Source organism: Anolis sagrei, chromosome 2 (assembly GCF_037176765.1).
Source record: "Anolis sagrei isolate rAnoSag1 chromosome 2, rAnoSag1.mat, whole genome shotgun sequence".
Classification (NCBI taxonomy): Eukaryota; Metazoa; Chordata; class Lepidosauria; order Squamata; family Dactyloidae; genus Anolis; species Anolis sagrei.
The window spans coordinates 94,972,723-94,994,747 of record NC_090022.1 but is presented as its reverse complement, the minus strand read 5'-3'; the positions used below and the strand labels follow the sequence as shown (position 1 = coordinate 94,994,747).

Below are 22,025 nucleotides of genomic sequence, written 5' to 3'. Positions count from 1 at the left end.
AGTGCCTCTGTCTTGTCTGGATTCAATTTCAATCTGTTCACCCTCATCCAGTCCAACACAGCGGCCAAGCACCGGTTCAGGACCTGAACAGCCTCCTTAGTAGTGGGTGGAAAGGAGTGACAGAGTTGGACATCATCTGCGTACAGATAACACCGCACCCCGAAACTCCGGATGATCTCTCCCAACGGCTTCATGTAGATGTTAAACAACATGGGGGACAGTATTGAACCCTGCAGGACTCCACAAGACAATGGTTGTGAGGACGAGCAGTTGTCCCCCATCAACACCTTCTGGGTACGACCCTCTAGGAAGGACCTGAGCCACTGCAGAGCAGTGCCACCAAGGCCCATTCCCGCAAGGCGTCCCAGAAGGATACCGTGGTCGACGGTATCGAAGGCCGCTGAGAGATCCAGCAGGACCAACAGGGACACCCTTCCCCTGTCTAGCTCCCGGTGGAGATCATCCACTAAGGCGACCAAGGCTGTCTCGGTACCATGCCCCGGCCTAAAGCCAGACTGTGCCGGATCCAGATAATCCGTGTCTACCAAGAATACCTGGAGTTGTGAGGCCACCACACGTTCCAGGACTTTGCCCAAAAAGGGAAGATTGGAAACAGGCCGATAGTTGACGAATTGAGTGGGGTCTAGTGATGGTTTTTTCAACAGTGGTTTTATTACAGCTTGTTTTAAGCTGGCTGGAATTTTGCCTTCCCGAAGGGAGGCATTAACCACCACTTCCACCCACTCGGCCAATCCCCCTCTGGCCTCCTTTAGAAGCCAGGATGGGCAGGGGTCTAGGATGCATGTGGTTGCTCTCATTCCTCCAAGTATCTTGTCCACATCCTCGGGTTTCACCAATTGAAATGAATCCATCAAAATCGGACAAGCAGGTGCTCGTGTTACCTCCTCAGAGACTGCCGTTAACATGGTATCCAGGCCAGAACGGATCAAAGCGACTTTGTCCGCAAAGAACCGAGCAAATGCTTCATAGCGGGCCGTCGAGTTGTCAGGGTTCCCATCCGGAATGGTGGGGTTTAATAGACCTCTGACAACTCAAAACAGCTCCGCCGGACGGTTCTTTGCGGACGCAATATTGGCCGCAAAGAAGGATTTCTTTGCCGCCTTTATTGCCACGGCATATGCCCTTAGAAGGGCAACAAACGTTGTTCGATTTAACTCGCTCGGGTCCGAACGCCACACGCGCTCTAGTCTCCTCTTCCTTCGCTTCATCGCTGCCAGCTCCTCGTTGAACCAAGGTGCTGGTTTAGCTCGGCTACTTGAGAGGGGACGTTCCGGAGCAATCGTGTTTATTGCCCTAGTCATCTCCCCGTTCCAGAGAGACACCAGGGCATCAACAGGATCACCAACCGAGGTGGCGGGGAAGTCCCCAAGAGCCGTCAGGAATCCATTCGGATCCATAAGCCTCCTGGGGCGGACCATCTTAATGGGTCCCCCACCTCTGCAGAGGTTGGGAGGTGTGGTAAGTCTAAATCTGACCAGATAGTGGTCGGTCCATGGCAACGGAGAGGTGGATAACTCCTCGACACCGCCACCTTGCTCCCATCCCTGACAGAAAACCAAATCCAATGTGTGTCCAGCACTGTGGGTGGGGCCAGATACTCGTTGGGACAGCCCCATGGTTGCCATGGAAGACATGAAGTCCTGAGCTGCTCCTCCTAGGGTAGTCTCGGTGTGTACATTGAAGTCCCCCAGCACAAGAAGCCGTTGAGACTCCAATGCCAAGCTCGAGACCACCCCTGCTAGCTCAGGTAGGGAGACCGTAGTGCAGCGAGGTGGGCGGTACACTAACAGAATCCCTATTCTGTCCCGGTCCCCCACCCTCAGGTGGACACACTCAAAATTGGCTGACTGTGGGATGGGGCCTCTGGTCAGGGGGATTGAATTTTTATAGACCACCGCAACTCCGCCTCCCCGCCCTCCAGGTCTCGATTGGTGCTGTACGGAGAATCCTGGTGGACAAAGCTGGGTCAAATTTACTCCTCCAGCTTCATCCAGCCAGGTCTCCGTAATGCACGCCAGATCTGCCCGTTCCTCCAGAATTAAATCTTGGATGAAAGATGTTTTGCCATTGACAGATCTGGCGTTCAGCAGCACCATCTTCAACCCAGAGGGACCACCATCCTGGGTACACCAACTTACTACGTCAGGAGACCGATTACAAGTGATTAAATTTTTTCTTCTTCTCTCCCTAGGCCGAATTTGAGTTGTTAAATTTTCACTATTTCTAGGCCGAATTAGTGGTCTCCCTTTCCCGCATCTCCTCCTCCCCGTTATGATTTCTATGGGGACCCCCCGGCTAATGGAATACCCCTCTTCTACCATATTGCACTTGGATTTCGTGGCTTCAACCCATGATTTGTTCCAGATTGTTTGCTTTTGCCACCCTTCCTCAATCCAATTCTTTCCTACCCCTACTTTGCTATTTCTAGGATCCTCCCACCCGTTCCACCCTCTATTGTCTTCCCAATCTACCAACAACACTATAAGCAGATACCAAGGGAAGAATGCCGACATGGGTGAACGGAATTGATACAGCGTTGGATTGGGTCACTAGAATTCACGTATCAGTAGGTCTTAAAGTGCTAGATGTTCAAGTTGAGAATTATTAAAGTGCACACAAGTAACACGTTGTTAAGGAACTAAAGTGCTATGGTGGCAAATTAATAGCGTTAAAGTACACAGGGTTTAAAGTGCAAATTATTGGTTAAAGTGCTGGCAGTTGGATGAATTAGCAGCGTTGGCCCAGAATAAAGTGCTAGCAGTTGGAAAAATTAGCAACGTTTGCCCAAAATAAAGTGCTGGCAGTTGGAAGACTTAATAGCGTTGGCCAATATAAAGTGCTGGCAGTTGAAAGAGTTAGCAGTGTTGGCTCAAGATAACAATATTAACAGTGTAATAACCGTGCAAATTTGCTCATATTAAGTCCTCAGTCTTATTGGTGGATGTTGAACCCACCATATTACCAGTTAATCCCCTCACCCCCCAAACATCAGTTTCAGGGTCAGACAGATTTAAGTCTTGTGGGATTCCTACAGTTCCGGTGACTAAGGACCTTGCAGTGGAATGCTGGATCGCTAAGATGGCCGCAGGATCTGATAATGAGATGGATAGTTTTTTCCGGAAATGGAGGCAATAACGCGGTGGATGGCGTTACAATAATGGCGGCCGATAACAAATCCCGTAACAGCAGCTATGTAAAGGTTATATAATTCCAGCTGACCAGGAGATGGACTAGCAGCCGTGGATGATAGCGTTGCTGTATGGAGAATCGCAGCCGCAGTGTGGAATCCCAGGGAAGACGCTGAGTCACCGCTGGTCAGGCTCTCTCAGTCGGGCTCGCTCCAGCGGCAGCGGGCGCGCAGGGAGGCCCAGCCAGGTCGACTCCGGGCCTCAGGCAGAAGTGAAACACGGAACCCGCATCAATTGGAGACACGGAGGATCACACCACTGGATGCGGGGGGGGGGGGCAGCCCTGCTGCAGAGGAATCGGAGCGGAGTCGCGCCGGGGTGCAGGCGGAAGATGCAAGATGGAAAACGCAGCCGCCTGCGAGCCGGAACCACTGCAGCGCAGGCTGGCGGCACTACGACAACCACGGCGATCCTCTCCAGCTCCGGCAGTCCAACGGCCCGCCTCCGGCCGGTTCAGGCTGCGATTCAGGCCGCGGTCGAGTCAGGAGCGACCGCAACAGCAACAAGCCGCAAGTCGCCGAACTCCAAGGGACGGCCGTCCCAGTCTCCCTCCGGTAGCCGCAGCAGCGGGATGGCAAGTTGGTGAGTTGGATAAATCCAAGCAAGACCGAGCAAGCAGGCTGGGAGGGAGCGTGCCCAGGCCGTAATGGTGGTAGCGGCCTTTGCTCTACCTCCTTCCTCTCCCCTCTTATTTTCCTTTCTGCCTGGTTTTTCTCCCAGTCAGCCCCCCCAAGGCCCCCTCTGGGGTCCTGAGGAGATGCCGGTTCAGGAGCCGATAAGGGAGGTCGGAGTAGGGGTGGATGGTTCAGATTAAGCTCAGATTAGGAATTATTGCCTTACCCGGACAGGAGGTTAGCTGTTACCATGCCGCCATCTTAACCGGAAGTCCTAATTTTGTCAGCGCCAATTGTTTTAAAGTGCTGGCCAAGGTCTTTAGGCACTACACTCAGTGTGCCAATCACCACTGGGACCACCTTTACTGGGTTGTGCCAGAATCTTTGCAGTTCGATCTTTAAATCCTCATATTGTGTCAGCTTTTCCAGTTGTTTCTCTTCAATCCTGCTGTTGCCTGGGATTGCGACATCAACGAGCTGTACTTTGTTTTTCAACACAATCATGAGGTCAGGAGTGTTGTGCTTCAAAACTCTGTCAGTCTGAATTCAGAAGTATTATTATTATTATTATTATTATTATTATTATTATTAGTCCCATTCTCTCTGAGCAAATCTTGCCAAGAAAACCTTGGATATGGTTGCCTTATCTCAGAGCCAACTTGGAGGCATATTACAGTATCAGCTATTTGAATGTATCCTGTTTATGTTTGTTGGAATGGCATTGGGAGAACAAGGGGTTATACCAACAGCAACTTTCCTTTATTTTATCCTGAAAACTTCAGGGTCAACATGGACAGTTTTCCAGTCAGATGATCTTTCCTGCCCAAACCTGTCCAATTGTATTTCTGGCATAAGTAAGGTGTGGCCTTGCTTTGCAATTCAGGTGATGGAAAAACATAGCAAGGTTGAATAAGCAGGAAGAATGTGATTTTTCCACTCAGCTTGAATGGATGGAAGTTTAGAGTTGCAAGGCTGTTAGCTTCCCCCACCCATCCTTTCTGAAATGCATTAAAATAGCCATGGAGATATTTTTAAACTTCCATGGTAAAGCGAACCTTCTACTGGGCCGAAACCAGTGAAAGGCAGAGCAATTGAATTTCCTCATTCATATATTCCTCTGAAACAAAAAGGATGCTCTGTGGAGGCAAACAGCTCTTTCATTGTTCAGGAGAAAGATGCAGTAAAATGTCAATGGATAAACAATCGAACAAGAGCCTGCAGAGGAGAGCCGCAGTGGGGGTGCCTACAGATAAAAGGCATTATTTGAGCAAAGACTTGGAAGCAAATCAAGAGCCAATTCTAAAATGTATCACTTTGTGTTGAGCGATGGACATTACGTGCTGTTTTTCAAGAAGCCACACTGAATCGTGTACTTGTTGTAGGCAAGCTTTTGTCTCTGTTTTTAAAAAAATCATTTTGTGTGTGTGCAAAGGTGGGAGAGAGACCTCATCTACATTATAATCTTTCTTGCACTAGTCTTGTAAGTTGCTTCTTCTAAAATGAGATGGAAGGAGTTACTATAAGCTTCCTTATCTATGGCATATGAATCGGTTAATTGGCGAACCAATAGATTTGCATCCACGCCTCTAGCAGCCTAACTGTAGTGAGGGCTGTTTGTTGTGGTTGTTTGACATTTCCAACATATGGCGAAAATAAGGAAACTGCCATATGGATTTTCTTGGCAGCATGTGTTCAAAGGGAGTTTGCCTTTGTCTTCCTCTGAAGCTGAGAGAGCGTGACTTTTTCCAAGGATCCAAGTTGAAGCCATATCTTCTGTTTGCGTTCTAAAACAGAGCAAGACCAAGGGTTCTCTGGGTATTTAGATTGACCCTTTGATTTACATGTGTAAATAAGAGTGGCAGAACTGTGTAACAGGCAATGGTTTAATTGTACCTTGGAATATTCCTTTTATTCACAGTTAGAAACAGTTGTTGTTTAGTGGTTTGTATGTTGGACTAGAAGACCAAGGTTCAAATCCATGGAATCCTACCAATTGGCCAAGTCACACTCTCTCAGCTTCACAGGAAGGCAAAGACAAATAAATTCTGCCATGAAAGTTCCATGATAGGTCCACGTTAGGATCACCATAAGAGAGAAATGGCTTATAGGCACATAACAATAATGATTCTTCTCGAGCAATTGCGCAGTACCTTCTTATTAGTGAAATAATGAAGTCATTTTCCAAGCAGGGAAATAGTCACCTTCTTCCCAAGTCTTTAAGATGGCGCCTTCATTGAAGCTTTAAATTATATACTTAATTGTTGAAGGCAAATAATTACTCTATTCAATTTTTAAACTGTTTTTAAAAGCTCTGAAGTAAGATATCAAATACTGGCAAGGACTGCGCTCCTAGGCCCCATCTATACTGCCATATAATCCAGTTTCTGAATCCAGATTATCTGCTTGAACTGAATGTTATGAGTCTACACTGCCATATAATCCAGTTCAAAGCAGATCAGTTGGATTCAGAAACTGGATTACATATATTGCAGTGTAGATGCAGCCTAAGAGACCAGCCCTTGTCACATTTTGTTGCCACACTAAAACTATTTACGATTCCTGTTCTAGTTTCTGCTGGCTTGCAAAAGTTTTCACAAGCAGGTGTGAAAGGTCTGCTTTGGTAGGCAAATAAGGGAAATTTGAACATGCCCGTCCAACTGAGTCAGAGGAATGCTGAAGGGTGGTTCTCCGGGATGATATTGGCCCATAACAGAACAGCCTGAGTTGCCTTCCTGGGCAAGACCGGAGGAGTGAGTAGCTCTTGCCAAAACAAACGTGGTGTTGATTCTGCTCCCGCAAGCATAGCTACACCCTGCCTGTAATTATGTTGTTTTAGGAATGCCATTGTCATAGAATATGTCATTTATGCCAGCACTTCCACACCAAACACTCCCTGGGCTTGTATCTTATTGGGCATTAGCCAATAAGATGCAAGCACCATGCATAAGAAGGACTGGATCTGCATGACAGCCCCACTCTCCCATAATTCCCTTGCATGTGCCAGCCCCATTCCTTTAACACCTAGTATGCCTGTATGGAAAAGAGAGGTCTGTAGGGGGCATGTATTCCTATTCTCTGGAATGTGAGTAAATCCTTTAAGGGGGGGTGTGTGCCTTCAAGTCAAATGCCGTCTTATGAATTTTTCATAGGGATTTCTTAGGCAAGGAATACTCTGAAGTGGTTTGACCAGTTTCCATTGCCCACAGCACCTCATTATATTCATGGACAGTTTCCCATCGAAGTACTAAAGATGGCTGAGCCAGCATAGATTCTAAGATCAAATGCGATATGGTGGCTTTTAGGGTATTTAGGCCCTAAACCCTTTTACACAGTGTCCTGATAAAGCAAGATGCTTTGCTATGTGGAAGATTTTACTCACATTAGAGTGAATGGAAGCAGAAGTCCCTGGAGGCATTGTTGTTGTTATTTATATTTCTTTATACCCCGCTTTAGCTCCCCAAAGAGAGGAGGTCAAGAACACGCCACATGAGAATGCCAATAACACTGGAGTTGGGTCCGGGATGAACAGCTCCCAACCCTCTTCTTATTTAGGCCTGAGTTCTCCTGGTTACTTCCAACTAGAGTTGCTGCTGTGCACCTTCAAGGCATTCCCAACTTATGTTAACCCTAAGGTGAATCTATCATGGGAATTTCTTGGGCAGATCTGGTTAGGGGGATTTGCTGTTGCCTTCCTGTGAAAACTAAACTCAGGCAAATGCTGTATCCTTGGTGATGTGGGCGAATCATAGGAAATTCGGTCTCCTTGGAATGAGGCTGATAACCAGAGCATGCCATTTCTGCTTTGTTGCATTATGATTCACCCCCTCCCCAAATGACATGGGACTTTTTTTCTCCCTCTATGGGTGCATCTACACTGTAGGATTAAATCTCCATGCTATGAAATCCTGGGAGCTGTAGTTTTACAATTTCTTTAGCTTTCTCTGCCTTGCCAAACTACAAATTCCAGGATTCCACAGCACTGTGCTCTGCTAATTAAAGTGGTGTCAAATGGCATTAATTCTGCAGTGTAGATGCAATCTGAGTTGTGTTGATTAGGACAAATAAGTACCCCAGTGACAAAACAGTTTCTCCCAGTTATATTTTTATGGATGTGGAGAAGATATATATGGAAACTGACTGACATTGGAGGAAATAATGTGGGCGAATCATAGGAAATTCGGTCTCCTTGGAATGAGGCTGATAACCAGAGCATGCCATTTCTGCTTTGTTGCATTATGATTCACCCCCTCCCCAAATGACATGGGACTTTTTTTGTGCCAGATGACAAAGCTCCAGAATTCTCAGACTGTAGTTCTAGTTCTGTGTGGGCTCCGCAACTAAAACATGTTTCTTGAGGGACTAAACATCCCTGGTGCATAAAAATTAAAGGCAAGTCAGCATGTAGGACCTCTGATTTTGATCAAATCTGGCCACATGTTTTAGTTACATCATGTTTGGATTAAGGGAACACACGCTATGTGGGATTGCCACCTTTTGGAAACTGTTTCAAAACTGCAGTGGGTCCATAATGCTGTGGCCAGATTGCTGACAGGAGCCAGTTATAGGGAACACATTACTCCCCTGTTAAAACAGCTTCCCTCGCTACCACTTTGTTTCCAAGAAACACTTCAAAATATTGGTTATGACTTAAAAAATCCTATATGGCTTGGGTCTAAAATCAATCTGAAAAAAAAGGCCTGTCCAGGTGTTAAGATCCATGGAGGAGGGCTTTCAGCTTAGTCCCACCATAATAACAAATACATAGTAAAAACAGTTGATGCCAGCCAATACAGAGAAGGGAGGAAGGCTCTGGCAGGCAGGAGCCCATATGGCCCCAGACTCCTGGAAATCAGCCCACCTCGCTGCTGCCTTCTTCTTCCTGGAACAGCCCTACCACAAGGTGGTCAAGCATTGCTATGATTGTGGGGTCTGGAAAAAAGGAAAGACATTTGTCCCAGATAATAGTCCCCTTCTCTATCTATCATAGTTTCAGCAGCAGGTAGTCTTCAAACAGCAAAAACATAGTTCAGCATTGGGCCTTTGCATGTGGGAGGAAAGGAAATTGTGGTCAAGGGGATTGAGGCCTGCTTTGCGGAGAGAAGCAAAGGATGAGGAAGGGAGACACCCCCATGGCTCACTCTTGCCACCTGGAGCAGGTGGAGGGCAGGGAATCGTGCCCTATATGGGCAAGGCAGTAATTTTTGGTATCACCTAGTGAAGTATGCATCCCTCACCCCTAGTGACACAACTGCCAGCATATTTGGTGAGAATGTGGGAGAAAGCCATCTCCATGGCAGCTCCCAGCTGTGTAATGCCCTCCCATGAAAAGCTAAATTGGATATCTTTCTGCTTTGATTCTGACAGCAAGCAAAGGCCTTTCTATTTACCCAGACTTTGGCTGTTAGTAGCTACCCATTGCAAAAGAACTTTAATCGGAATGTGCTGCATATGATTGATTGTCGTGTTCATCGTTTTAACTTATATTGGGAGCCACCTTGGGTGCCATATTGGAGAAAGGTAATATAAAGCAAATCAGATTAAATCATGGGCATGCTCACTCTTCCTTTGTAGCAGTTTTCAAGGTGATTGTCTGAGCATAAGAAAGAAAGCAAAAGGGGGAGGGGGGGGATCTGGCTACACTTTTAAGAACTACGTATTTCTACACATGCTTTCATGGGCTCCGGTCTATTTATGCATCAAAGCTTGCTGTTATCAATTATTCTCAGCCGCAGTCATCTAGCATCTGCTTTTAACCACATTGTACTGTGTATGGAAAAGGAAAGCAATTAGCAATGGGCGTGGAAGTGGAGAACCACTGGAAATGGGGAAAATGTTTATTTACAGATACACATTTGTTATCAATCATTGGTTATTTAAATGGGTATTTTAGATTTAGAAGGAGAAAATGTTAAATTCTTGTTGACAATTGCCATATGTGGCCTAAACCTAGCAAGACTTGTGGGGTGAGAGTCAAACGAGAGAAATGAAATGCAAATATCTTGTCCCGTGCAAAAGAAGCGGAAGTTGTCTGTGTACAGGGCTATGAAAAGGTCTTGGCAATCCTCGTGAAGAGACAAAGAAGGACACATCTTCTTTAAACAGTTGCTTGTTGTTTGTGTGCCAAAGACTTTGCTTGTCTTCTCTGAGAGGAGCTTCACAGGCACTTTTGGCCATCGCCTGTAGGGTCAGACTGCCTGCTTCCAAGTTATTTTGAACTTAGGTCCCCAAATTTTCTTGCCTTCTACCATTCCTGCTTGGCACTTTTCATCTCTGCATCTTTCATCTGCTCCACAGCCAGAGTTGGAAATGATCACAGCAAACACAAAGGCCTCACTATTCTCAGTCTTCAAATTATAGTAGAGGTTCCCTGCTCTCTGATCTACTCTCACCTGCTATGTTAGTAACAGTATATTATATTTCTTCTTTTAATGTTTTTCTCTGCTAATATGTAATAAAATAAATTAAGTAGGCTTGACCTGGCATTAGCCATCTGCTAGTGAAAGGATAGTATTTGCAGAGATTAGTTCACCCACTTGATTTTGAGGGAGCCTCTCCATCCCTCATCCCAACACTAGAGCCTACCCCACTGAGCAGGGCCCCCTAGCGCTCTCTGTAGCATTTGCAGAGGGGTGGGTGGGAAGAAGGGAGTGGAGAAGCCTGATTAGTTTGGTTTAACACTGTTATACATTATTTAAACTGTTTGGATTTGTCCCCAAATTTGTTTTTATGTTGTTTTGGTTTCCCATCCGAAAGTCTTTTGATGCAGGATAGGGTGTAAGTATTTTAAATAAAGAAAACGTCTACTCTTGCCTGTCCAGTTGCATAAATCTTAAATTGGGATCCAACTCTATCTGTCTATAAACTGTTTTGCTTCACATTTTCAGGGACTCCAATCTCTCAGTGATCATCAGACTGTGGTTTCAGCTGGGGTGCATATAGTCCTGTTAAAGCTTTTTTTTCTTTTTTTGCATATTTATCAGATCTTCCAAGTGGTCTGTATGTAAGGAGAGGCTACGACAGTGGTTCTAGTGTCATGCAATCAATTGCCAGCATATTCCATGGTGAGGGATTTGGGGAAATGAAGTCCAAAACAGCCAGAGAAGGAGGGGTTGAGAATCCATGCTCTTTGGCAAAGGAAAGAAGGAATGGATCAGACCCATGTTGCCCTTGTAGCTGCTGGAAGTGGTCATAAAGCTCCAGGAGAACCCCTGACCACCAAGGGCGCCCTGTGTTGATATCAGCAGAAATGCCAGGGAGACCAACCCACATTTCTCTCTTGTTACCCATGTGTCTCTGTTGATATCAGCATAAGGGAATGGCTATAGGGAAGGAAAGGTGACAATCCAGCAGGGCCAAGCCAGTTTTGATCCAGCTGTGCCATGTTGTAGACTCACCACCACCATGGGTTGGGCATGGAGCATTTGGTCACAGATTGAGCAGCCAGTGTAGATAAGCCCTATATGATACAGAATCATGACTCATTGTTATTATTATGATAAGAAACAGCAGTAGCAGAAAAAACAACAGTGCTGAATATTTCCAAAGGAAAACAGAAAGTATAATTTACTACCCCTCCCACAACATACATATGGATATATGGTCATCGCTACACATACAAAATGTAGAACATAGAATGAAAATTAGATTGTAAATCAAGGATTTTAGCAGCATTCAGTCTTAATATGATATCTCCATACCAAATGATCACCTTGATCAGTTTGTAAAGGTAAGAGTATAAAATTCTCTTATCTTGAGAAGATTTTTGTTCCTCTTTCTGATGTAAATCTCATTGTAAATGGTGAAGTAGAAAATGTCTCCTAAAAACCTCTTCAGAGCATCTCCCTTTGAACAGAGAGCTTGTTGCAAATGACTCACAGATCGTTCTCTGCTCCACCCGCTTCTTCTCTCTTTAAAGAAAACTGCATCTGATTTTTCAAAGCATGATTTTTAAAAAAATGTCTTCTCGGTTACTCTTTAGTGGAGAGTGACACATCACATGTCTTGATCACTGGAAATGACTGTGAGACAAAATACTTGCAAGGATTCATCTGCACAGTCCTCCACAATTCCTAATTATGCAGTTATTGTTCATGTGGGGGTTAAACGTCTGCCACCAGAAAGAAACAACATGAATAGAAGACCTCTCTATTGCTTGGTTCTCTCTGTAGAAACACTTCACATGTTTTGACAGGGATGGACAAGTTGTGACCCTCCATTTGCAGTTGGCCTGCAACTCCCATCAGCCTAGGCAGCCAGGTCAATGGGAGAGCAGAATTATAAGAGTTGCTGGATCGGGCTGTGGCACAGCTAGTTAGGAGCCAGCTGTATTAAATCACTACTGACCGAGAGGTCATGAGTTCAAAGCCAGCCCAGGTTGGAGTGAGCTCCTGACCATTAATAGTCTAGCTTGCTGTTGACCTATGCAGCCCGAAAGACAGTTGCATCTGTCAAGTAAGAAATTTAGGTACTGCTTTATGCAGGGGGGCTAATTTAACTAATTTATGATACCATAAAACCTTCCAGCAGTATGCACAAGAATGAGGAAGTACTCCATCAAGGGCTCAGTGTCACAAGTGGACAGTGAAGTGGCAGCTCCCCTTGTGGCTGGAATCAAGCATACCCTCATGAAGCTGGAAAGCTGGAATATTAAATTGCCTCTGTGTCTGTCTATATATGTTGCATGTCTAAATGACATTGAATGTTTGCCATGTATATGTGACTTGTAATCCACCCTGAGTCCCCTGCGGGGTGAGACAGACAGAATATAATTACTGTACATAAATAAATAAATAAATGATTGTTGACCAACCAAATCTGGAGAACCACCTGTTGGCCACCACAGCCAAATAAGGCTCTTGTTTGAACCATCTGCTCTCAGGACTGGGGGACAATGTTTTATGAGTGTAGATAGACATTAACTTGTATGGGAGGAATTCAATCAATGATCTATTAAATTGGGGGTGGTTTGAGTGTGGCATTACAGTGCAGACTCATATAATCCAATTAAATGCAGTTAAACTGCATCATATAGCAGCCTTCTTTACATTATCTCCCCAAAATGTCCATTGTTCAAGTCTTCTGGTTCTCTGTCGGTTAGGCTTAGTATTTCAAATATGTTCTTCATATAGTCTTTAAATTCTACAAGGATGTACTGCCAGTTGCATTTTGAAATAATATTTGGTGTACTTCTTTAGTTTTATTCTATTTGTTTGATATTAGCATTCATCATCTGCTCTGGTTCTTTCTTTTGCATCCCAATCATATTATTATCAGCATGTCCTGTTTGATATGTCATTGATTTCCTGCTGGACACCCATTTAGTTTTGTTTTCATATGCCTCTGTGGTGAAAGCACAAACCTGGGTAAGACTTACATTTAATAAATTTCCTCTGGCGTCTTATTTAGTCAGACTTTACATTATATCCCTTGCCTGCTTTTGCTACATTTTGCCTCACTGTTAATGCTACTCTTTTTCCTCTGTTGATTGTCATTTCCAGGGTAGCATTTTATAATTATATATGTAACACATTTTTTGTTTCTGGGTTATAATTGTTATTTCCTATTTGGTTCTATCATTAAAAAACATGGGGAAAGTTTATTAAACTGCAAAAACGTTGTTTTCGTGGGACATCCTGGAAAGCTATAGCTTTTAAATGTATATCTCAAGTCACAACCAATTCAACCTAGTTTGTGGCAGCGACAAAAACAGACTTATGGGGTATAATGATTACTTTTAAAGTAAGTACAGCACAATTAAACAGGAATAATACTTTCAAACCAGGAACAGATTATTTTAAAAAAATTGTTAAATAGCGTTATGTAACTGAAAATGCCCCAACCTTGCCTACTTTAGCTTGTACCAAGTTGAGCTTAATGTTGCATTTCACATTTTATGATTTCCTGATGTACATGTCTCATATTGAATGTTCCTACTGTATACAATATATAGCTTTGGATTTTTTCTTTCACTTCCAGACATGTCACAATCTGAAGGTCTTTTGTAATATGCCATAAGACACAATACTATTATACTCAGTATCTGCTTGACCTTGGCATTATCTGTTGTTTCATTTTGGGCTGTCTCATCATAGGAGTTTTGTGAAAAAGGCATTCAGGAGTGGTTGATTGGTGTCTCCTCCCTTACAGGACTAACCAAGGGTTAGCTAAAGTGCCACAGCTGCTGTTTCTGACAGATCCTCTGTTGGTCTCACCTTCCAATACCGCTGCTGCCCAGTAGTTATTTGGCACATTCAAGCTGACTCTACACTATAGGAGTAATGCAATTTGATGCCACTTTAATTGCAACTGTAGTTTGCTGAGGCACCAACAATCTTTGTCAGAGAGGGTTAAAGACCATGTAAAACTACAACCCCATGACTCTATAGCACCAGGCCATTGTAATTAAAATGTGTAAAACTGCATACATTCTAGAGCAGGCATGGGGAACCTTCGGCCCTCCAGGTGTGGTGGACTTCAACTCCCACAATTCCTTGAGGCCAAGGTAAGCCTTTGGGGCGAATGCCGAGCCTCAAGGAATTGTGGGAGTTGAAGTCCACCACACCTGGAGGGCCAAAGGTTCCTGACCCCTGTTCTAGAGTGTAGATCAGGCATGGGTTAACTTCGGCCCTCTGTGTGTTTTGGATTTCAACTCCCTCAATTCCTAATAGCATACCAGCTGTTGGGAATTGTGGGAGTTCAAATTCACAAAACCCGGAGGGCCAAAGTTTGCCCATGCCTGGTGTAAATGCATCCTTAGTCTGGCTTCCCAGGAAAAGGAGACCCTTGCTTGTCCCACAAGAACATGAAATCCCACCACTATGGAAAGGTTGTGTCAAAGTGGTCCCTATATTATATCAATTAAACCAATGGGATCTACATATGTACTGACTCACCACTCAATGGTTCTGCCCTAGTTGGGACTGTCAATGGGATTTATACCTAAATCTGTTAGTTGCTACGCTGCATTAACACTTCAAATCCAAGCTATTGAATGAGCCTTTCTTCCCAGTAGACATGCATACAATGGCACTAAGCTCTAGTGATTTAATTCAGCACATAATCCAGCAAAGTCTAGCAGACATTAATTCTAGATTTATTTTAATTTTCGCTTTTGCTTTAGGGTTTCTTTTCCTTGCTCAGTCAACATTGACATTTTGATATTAATTCAGATGGCTTGGCCACCTTTTCAGAATTGGATTGTTGTGCTTGTTATGTTCATGAATCACTTTAAGGATCCTCTGAAGATGCCAGCCACAGATGCAGGTGAAACCGCAGGAGAAAACGGTGCTAGAACATGGCCATACAGCCTGGAAACCTCCAGTGATTCCAGCCATGAAAGCCTTCGACAATACACCATAAGGCTATTCGCAGGTAGGCGAATAAAACTGTGGATGTTGTAGAGCAAGGAGGCAAGCCAGCAGGAAATAGGTTTTTGGATTATATCTCCCATGAATTACTTTAGGTAAAGCAAGTTTTCTTAGGCCCCTACACAGCTGAATAAAAGCCCACATTTTCTGCATTGGTCTGGAACATATGGCAGTGTGGACACAGACAATGTAGTTCAAAACAGATATTGTGGGATTTCCTGCCTTGATATTTTGGGATATAGGACTATGTGGATGGGCCCTTAGATGAGGACTACTTAGAAGTTATTTCATCAGTTTCCCATGCAAAGACTCTCATACAAAGACTAACCATCCAACCCTGCTTAGCTTCCATGATCATCAAGAAGCTGGTGCCTTTGGGGGTTCTTTTAGGCTCTCTAGATTCTTGTAATTTTCTGCTAGAGAGCTTAGTCCCACATCTTTGAGGGCCCTTCCACACAGCCCATGAGATTTTCTGCCTTGATATTCTGGAATATAGGGCTGTGTGGAAGGGCCCTGGGACACTCCCACTAGTCGTTTGCTATTAATACTTGTTCTCCCAACCAAGGACTAACCAAGGCTGTAAGATCAGGCAGCACCTGGTGTCTTGAAGGTATATTGGCCTTTATGGTTATAAGCACTGCTTCTTAAACTGAAGGCTTCAACCTTGAATGGGGTCCCTTTAGTTCAATGTTGGGGTCACAAAATATTTGGCAACACTAATGCCACCCACTTACACAAATCTGATGGCAACAATGTGTTTACAGTGGACTCTTCAGAAAATGTTGCAGCTGTACTTCAGAGAAAGGGAAATCTGCCTGTTAGTGAGCCTTGCAAATGCTGATTTTGGTAATTGTTTGGTTTTTAGATCCATTTTATATACCAATATACACAAAAAATTATCAGACAGAAAGGGGCTGAATGTGAAAATATTGAAAGATTCTTGGTCATAAGGACACCAGGGATTTATTTATTGTGTCAGAAGTCAATTGAGAGTACAGTCGTAATGTATTTAAAAACACAAAGTGAAAAACTTGGCATTATACTCTCTTTTTTGGTGCCAGGAGCCACCTGGGAAACTGCAAATTGCTTCTGGTGTGAGAGAATTGGCTGTCTGCAAGGATGTTGCCCAGAGGACACCTGGATGTTTTGATGTTTTACCAACCAGGTATGGGCAAATTTTGGGCCTCCAGATGTTTTCAACTTCAACTCCCACCATTCCTAACAGCTTCAGATCCTTTCCTTTTCCTCCTTAGCCACTTAAGCGGAAGGAGCGTGAGGCTGTTAAGAATGGTGGGAGTTGAAGTCCAAAACACCTGGAGACTTGAAGTTTGCCCAAACCTGGTCTACTTGGACCATAGAATGCTGTTTCAATCTGCATTATATGGGTTGTTGTAGGTTTTTTGAGCTGTATGGTCATGTTCTAGAAGCATTCTCTCCTGACGTTTCCACCTGCATCTATGGCAGGCATCCTCAGAGGTTGTGAAGTCCTTTGATCCACACAGTTGATTTAGTTATGTGAGCTAATTTAATTGGGAGATATACCATTTGGTTAATATTTCCCTCTGGGTTTCTCTGGTCCTTGTGTATTTTTTTTTATTAAATTGATGCAGAGGACCTGAAAAGTAATGAGTTAGACATTGAGTTAACACCAGATCAAAACTAGGGCTCTTGCAAGCCTGTAGCCAAGGGGGAAGTTTAGGAGTTCAAACTACCCCAAAAAAATTCAGGTAAAAAAAACCCAGGTTTTTTCATTAATTTTAAGTGGTTAACGAAATCCTCATGCCAAGGATATGAGAAGCAAGAGAACTACAAGCACTATCTCAACCCAATGTTGATTATTCACATTATCATTACCTACCTTTCTACCAATTGACATTGCAATAGCTGACAGAGTAGGAGTTGCCAAATGTGGGCTTGACCTGTATTGCAGGTGAAAACTGGGGTATCTACCACTGGTTCATCTAATCCAGTGGTTCTCAACCTTCCTTATGCTGCAACCCGTTAATACAGTGCCCCATGTTGTGGTGACCCCCCCCCCCCAACATAAAATTATTTTTGTTGCTACTTCACAACTGTAATTTTGCTACTGTTATGAATCGTGATGTAAATATCTGATCTGCAGGATGTATTTCCATTCATTGGACCAAATTTGGCACAAATACCCCATATGTCCAAATTTGAATACTAGTGGGGTGGGGTGGGGGGGGGATTAATTTTGTCATTTGGGAGTTGTAGTTGCAGGGACTTATAGTTCACCTATAATCAAAGAGTATTCTGAACTTCACCAACAATGGAATTGAACCAGACTTGGCATGCAGAACTCCCATGACTAACATTGGGCACTGATCTTGAGTTTTGGAGTTGTAGTTCACCTACATAAGAGAGTACAGTGGACTCAAATAATGATGGATCTGGACCAAACTTGGCACAGATACTCAATATGTTTAAATGTGAACACCGGTGGAGTTTGGGGAAAATATACCTTGACATTTGGGAGTTGTAGTTGCTGGGATTTATAGTTTACCACCAATCAAACAGCATTCTGAACCTCACCAATGATAAAATTGGGCCAAACTTCCTACACAGAACCCCCATGACCAACAGAAAATACTGTGCTTTCTGATGGTCTTTGCTGACCCCTCGTGACCCCGACCCCAAGGTTGAGAAATACTGATCTAATCCAAGCCCTACCAAAGAAGCAATGGAACAGGAGCAAAGCAAGGTTGTTGTAAGTTTTTGGGGCTGTATGGTCATATTCCAGAAGCATTCTCTCCTGACGTTTTGCCTGCATCTATGGGAGGCATCCTCAGAGGTTGTGAGGTCCTTCGACAGTGCATTATATGGCAATGTGGGCTGGAACATAGTTTTGATGGGCGCTTTCGCTACTGAACGACTCCTCTGCAAAACACACCGGTGATAAAGAGTCCTCTGAGGCAGTGCATCCACACCGGAGGCTGAATGCGGTTTGACACCACTGCGGTTTGACACCATGGCCCGGTGCTATGGAATCATGGGAGTTGCAGCCTGACGTGGTGCCGGAGCCCTCGCCAGACTCCAGCGCCCATGATCCCTGGCAGCTCATTCCGGGTGGGAGAGGCGCCCCTAGGGAAGGAGGACTCTACCTCCCCGCATCCCTCCTAGGCGAGGCCACGGGGAGGGGTTTGGGAAGCGCTCCTTCTCTCTCTCTCTCTCTCTCTCTGGAAGGGGGAGGCCGCCCTTCCCTGGCCCCGCCGGAGGGGGAGTTTCCAGGAAGTGGCCATATTGGATCCATTCAGTCGCCTCTGCCGAAGGGAGCGGAGCTGCCCGGCGCTTTCGGAGGCGGCTTGGTGGGTCTGGAGGCCAGCAGCGGGGCCCTCGTTCGCCTCCGCCTCCTTTGGGACCTTGCCGAGCCGAGCCCAGCAGCCCCATGGCGGCCACCGATTTGGAGCGCTTCACGGTGAGTCTGGGCGGGCGGGGACGGCGCGCGCGCTCCCGACAGACCCACACACACAGAGAGAGAGTGTGCGTGTGTGCGAATGAGGAGGAGGGAAGGGTCGGGGGTCTGGAGGAGCCCCTGCCGGCTTGCTAGAGGGCGGCAAGGAAGGGACGCTTCCCCCCCGCCCTCCAGGCCACCGGCCCTTTCCTCCTTGCAGCGCCTTCCCTTCTGCCAGCCTCCCCTCGCGCCCCTTTGAGAACCTGGCCCAGGAGTCGCCGGTGTTCTGAGGCGCGCATGCGCACTCGCCCCACCTCTTGTCCCAGCTGGAACACAAATCCTCTCCTGGGTTGTTGTAGGGTTTTCGGGCTGTGTGGGCATGTTCTAGAAGTATTCTCTCCTGACGTTTCGCCTGCATCTGTGGATGCTTGCCACAGATGCAGGCGAAACGTCAGGAGAGAATGCTTCTAGAACATGCTTGCCACAGATGCAGGCGAAACGTCAGGAGAGAATGCTTCTAGAACATGCCCACGCTGCCCGAAAAACCTACAACAACCCAGTGATTCCGGCCATGAAAGCCTTCGACAAATCCTCTCCTCCTCTGAGGTGCAGCTCCAAACCTTTCCTCCTTTTTTTCATACTAAGGGGGCTGGGGCTTTCCCCTCTTGAGCCCCACACTGCCGCAGCTGTCCCTTGGCGTCCATTCCCCAATAGAGATGCACCCAAGGTCCAGAGATGCCAGTGTTTTGCTCTGCAGCAAAATGGGTGGGGAGGCTGTCCCTGAGGGTGGCTCTCCTCCCCGTCTATTTGGGGATCTGAGCATCCCAGTGGACCAGAGGTTCCATTGGAGGATTTGTTATTTTTGGGGGGGGGGGGGGGGGTTGCCCTGTTGCCTCCTTTTAGGCTCTTGAGACAGTTTCAGGCCTATGCAGGCTCACCACCCAGTCCCCAAGCACCTTTGTTTGGAAATTAAAAAAAAAAACACTCAATGAAGCTGATTATCAGCCATTCCCTCCATAGAGGCCTCATCACACTAGAAAATGAATCTACTTTCAATCCGGTTTCTGCCTCCTTCAGAATTCTGAGGTTTGTTGTTTAGGGATAAACCTTTAACAGCCTCACTAAATTACCAACTCCAGAATTCTGCAGGAGGCAGAAACCGGATTTTAAGTGGATTTTTTTCTCTAGTGTGATAAAGTGAATGTCTCACTGAAAGCACTGGAAACTTGGGAGATGTTTGCCTATTTGTGTGCATGCATCGACTGTCCTTTATTGCACATCTGCACCAGACATGAGCGAACTTCGGCCCTCTGTCCAGGTGTTTTGGACTTCAACTCCCACAATTCCTAACAGCGTCAGGCCCTTTCCTTTCTTTCCAGTTAAGCAGCTGAGAGGGGAAAGGAAAGGGCCTGAGGCTGTTAGGAATTGTGGGACTTGGAGGGTTGAAGTTTGTCCAGGGCTGATCTACGCAATAGAATGAATGCAGTTTGACACCACTTGTCTACAGTTCAGATGCACCCTCAGAAGAGCCCTGCTGAACCTATCTAGTCCAGCATTCAGTACCCACCATGACCAGCCAACCAGTTGCCTCCATTTGACAGGTCCTAAGTGCAAAAAGGGGAGCCCCCGATGGCACAGTGGGTTAAACCACTGAGCTGCTAAAATTGTTGACTGAAAGATCACAGGTTCGAATCCAGGGAGCGGCATGAGCTTCCGCTTTCAGCCCCAGCTTCTGCCAACCTAGCAGTTTGAAAACATGCAAATGTGAGTAGATCAATAGGTACCACTCTGGTGGAAGGTAATGCCAGTCATGCCAGCTACATGACCTTGGAGGTGTCTATGGACAACATCAGCTCTTTGGCTTAGAAATGGAGATGAGCACCAAACCCCAGAGTTGGACAGGACTGGACTTAATGTCAGGGGAAAACCTTTACCTAAGTGCAAAATGGGTGCCTTTTGTCTGTGATGGGGAATGTTTAATGCTTTCTCAATAGAGGTGGAAAGTATTACTGTCAGCAGAAATGCTAGCCGTGGTTGTGAAGATGCTACTCTGTTGGTTCTTACAAGTCAAACATTTTTATTTTAACCTCCATCTAGCTCTAGCGATTAAATAATTGGCCCCTAAAGTCAGCTTTTGTCTTTGGTGGCGGTATTTTCTCTAGAAAGTGAAAAGAGCCTGTGTCTGTAGCTAAATTGTTTGTTCCTGACAACCTAAATTAACGCAATTGTAGCAATGCAGTAATGTGCTATGGCTGCCCAAGGCCCGTTGGTTGTGTTGATGCTACTCCCTTAAAAGCATCAGCCCCTGTGTCAGATTACCTTGGGAATGCTAGCTCTGATCAGATAATAAAAGCTCCGGGCCTTTATTAGCTTTGAATTCCTCAAGTGGTTTCTCACAAGTCTGTGATGCAATGTGTCAGATAAGAGGGCTCTCTGAATGGAATGAGACGCCTGATGCATTTATAATAACTAATCCATGTGGGTCTGTTTCTGACAGTCCATAGGTCTGTGAAGGGATATATTTTTTGCTTTCCTTGATCCAGTTTTATCTGTACCATACAGTCTAGTTGGTGTTTACTAAAGCAAACAGCTGTTTTTCTCTTTCAGAATAATTTCAGAAAGCCGATTGTTAGACTTCTGTGTGTGCCATTATGGTTTCTTTTTTATCCAGAACACAGCCAATGTTTTGTTTGAGTTGCCAGATGTCGCTGGCCATTGCAAATCCTTAATTGTGTAAATGTTGGCATCCAAACAAGACAAAAGCATAGAGATGGCTTTCTAAGCCAACACCGTGGGTGTCTCTGAATGGCAAAATCAATTAAAGGTTGCTTTGCACATGTATAAAGCCTGCATTAAACTGTCCAGTGTTGTGTGATTGAACGGTCAGATGGAAAAGTCTGGATCTTGATATGGTGAGGCTGAAAGAGCTAGTTGTTGTCTTATGGAGAAGAATTGGGATATTGTGCACATAATATACAGCTGCTTGAATATATATTGTGTGTAAGTAACAGTATACGTTGTGTAATCCCAGTGAAAGATGCTGTTTAGATCAATCTGATGCTGCTTTGCGTTGTATTTGTTTCTTGTGCTTCAATTGAGCAGTTATAATGTTTCCTGCATGACCTTTGTCACTTTTGTTGATCCACACAAGCACTTTCTGTGGCCATCTGGAAGCATTTGCTGCTGCCGTTTTGATGCCCTCCTATGGCCAGAAGCCAAGTAGAACTCTAACTTCTAAAAGGATGTAAAGCAGATTTGGTTTATGACAATTGAGCAAACAGAAGCTTGCATTTCAACAATATGTCTGGGCTTTTTCTCAAGATCTTGTCAATAAAAGTTGTAAATACTACCATAAGGTGAGGAAAATAACTTATATTATAGATGGGAAACATGTGACTTGCTAGCAGCTAGATTTTGTTGGGTT

General features: G+C 45.1%; 1 protein-coding gene across 1 annotated transcript in view; it reads left to right on the top strand.

The window, feature by feature from the left end:
* Positions 1-18,283: 18,283 nt before the first annotated feature.
* SEPTIN8 (septin 8) overlaps positions 18,284-22,025 on the top strand; it is an 86,678-nt gene continuing 82,936 nt past the window's right edge. The window contains exon 1 of the mRNA XM_060765215.2: positions 18,284-18,625. Within this exon, the coding sequence (XP_060621198.1) occupies positions 18,596-18,625 (30 nt within the window). The 5' untranslated portion in view covers positions 18,284-18,595. The remainder of the gene's footprint in view (positions 18,626-22,025) is intronic.